General features: G+C 66.3%; 1 protein-coding gene across 1 annotated transcript in view; it reads left to right on the top strand.

The window, feature by feature from the left end:
- RCC2 (regulator of chromosome condensation 2) overlaps window positions 1–312 on the top strand; it is a gene marked incomplete at its 5' end in the record, with an annotated part of 21075 nt that overhangs the window by 17474 nt on the left and 3289 nt on the right. Inside the window, one exon of the mRNA XM_017732687.1 lies at window positions 6–172. Coding sequence (XP_017588176.1) covers window positions 6–172 — 167 coding nt within the window. The remainder of the gene's footprint in view (window positions 1–5; window positions 173–312) is intronic.

Raw genomic sequence — 312 nt, forward strand, 5'->3', positions numbered from 1 at the left:
CCGAGGGCACAGTTCCGACGGGAAGTTCATCGCGCGGGCGCAGCGCATCGAGTACGACTGCGAGCTGGTGCCGCGGCGCGTGGGCATCTTCGTGGAGAGGACCAAGGACGGGCAGGTCCTGCCCGTGCCCAACGTGGTGGTTCGGGACGTGGCCTGCGGGGCCAACCACACCGTACGGAGCCGAGCGGGAATGGGAATGGGATCGGGAATGGGAACGGGAATGGGAATGGTGCTGCGGGGCCAACCACACCGTACGGAGCCGAGCGGGAATGGGAATGGGATCGGGAATGGGAATGGGAATGGGAAGGGTGC

Source organism: Corvus brachyrhynchos, unplaced genomic scaffold (assembly GCF_000691975.1).
Source record: "Corvus brachyrhynchos isolate BGI_N302 unplaced genomic scaffold, ASM69197v1 scaffold215, whole genome shotgun sequence".
In the NCBI taxonomy this organism is placed as follows: Eukaryota; Metazoa; Chordata; class Aves; order Passeriformes; family Corvidae; genus Corvus; species Corvus brachyrhynchos.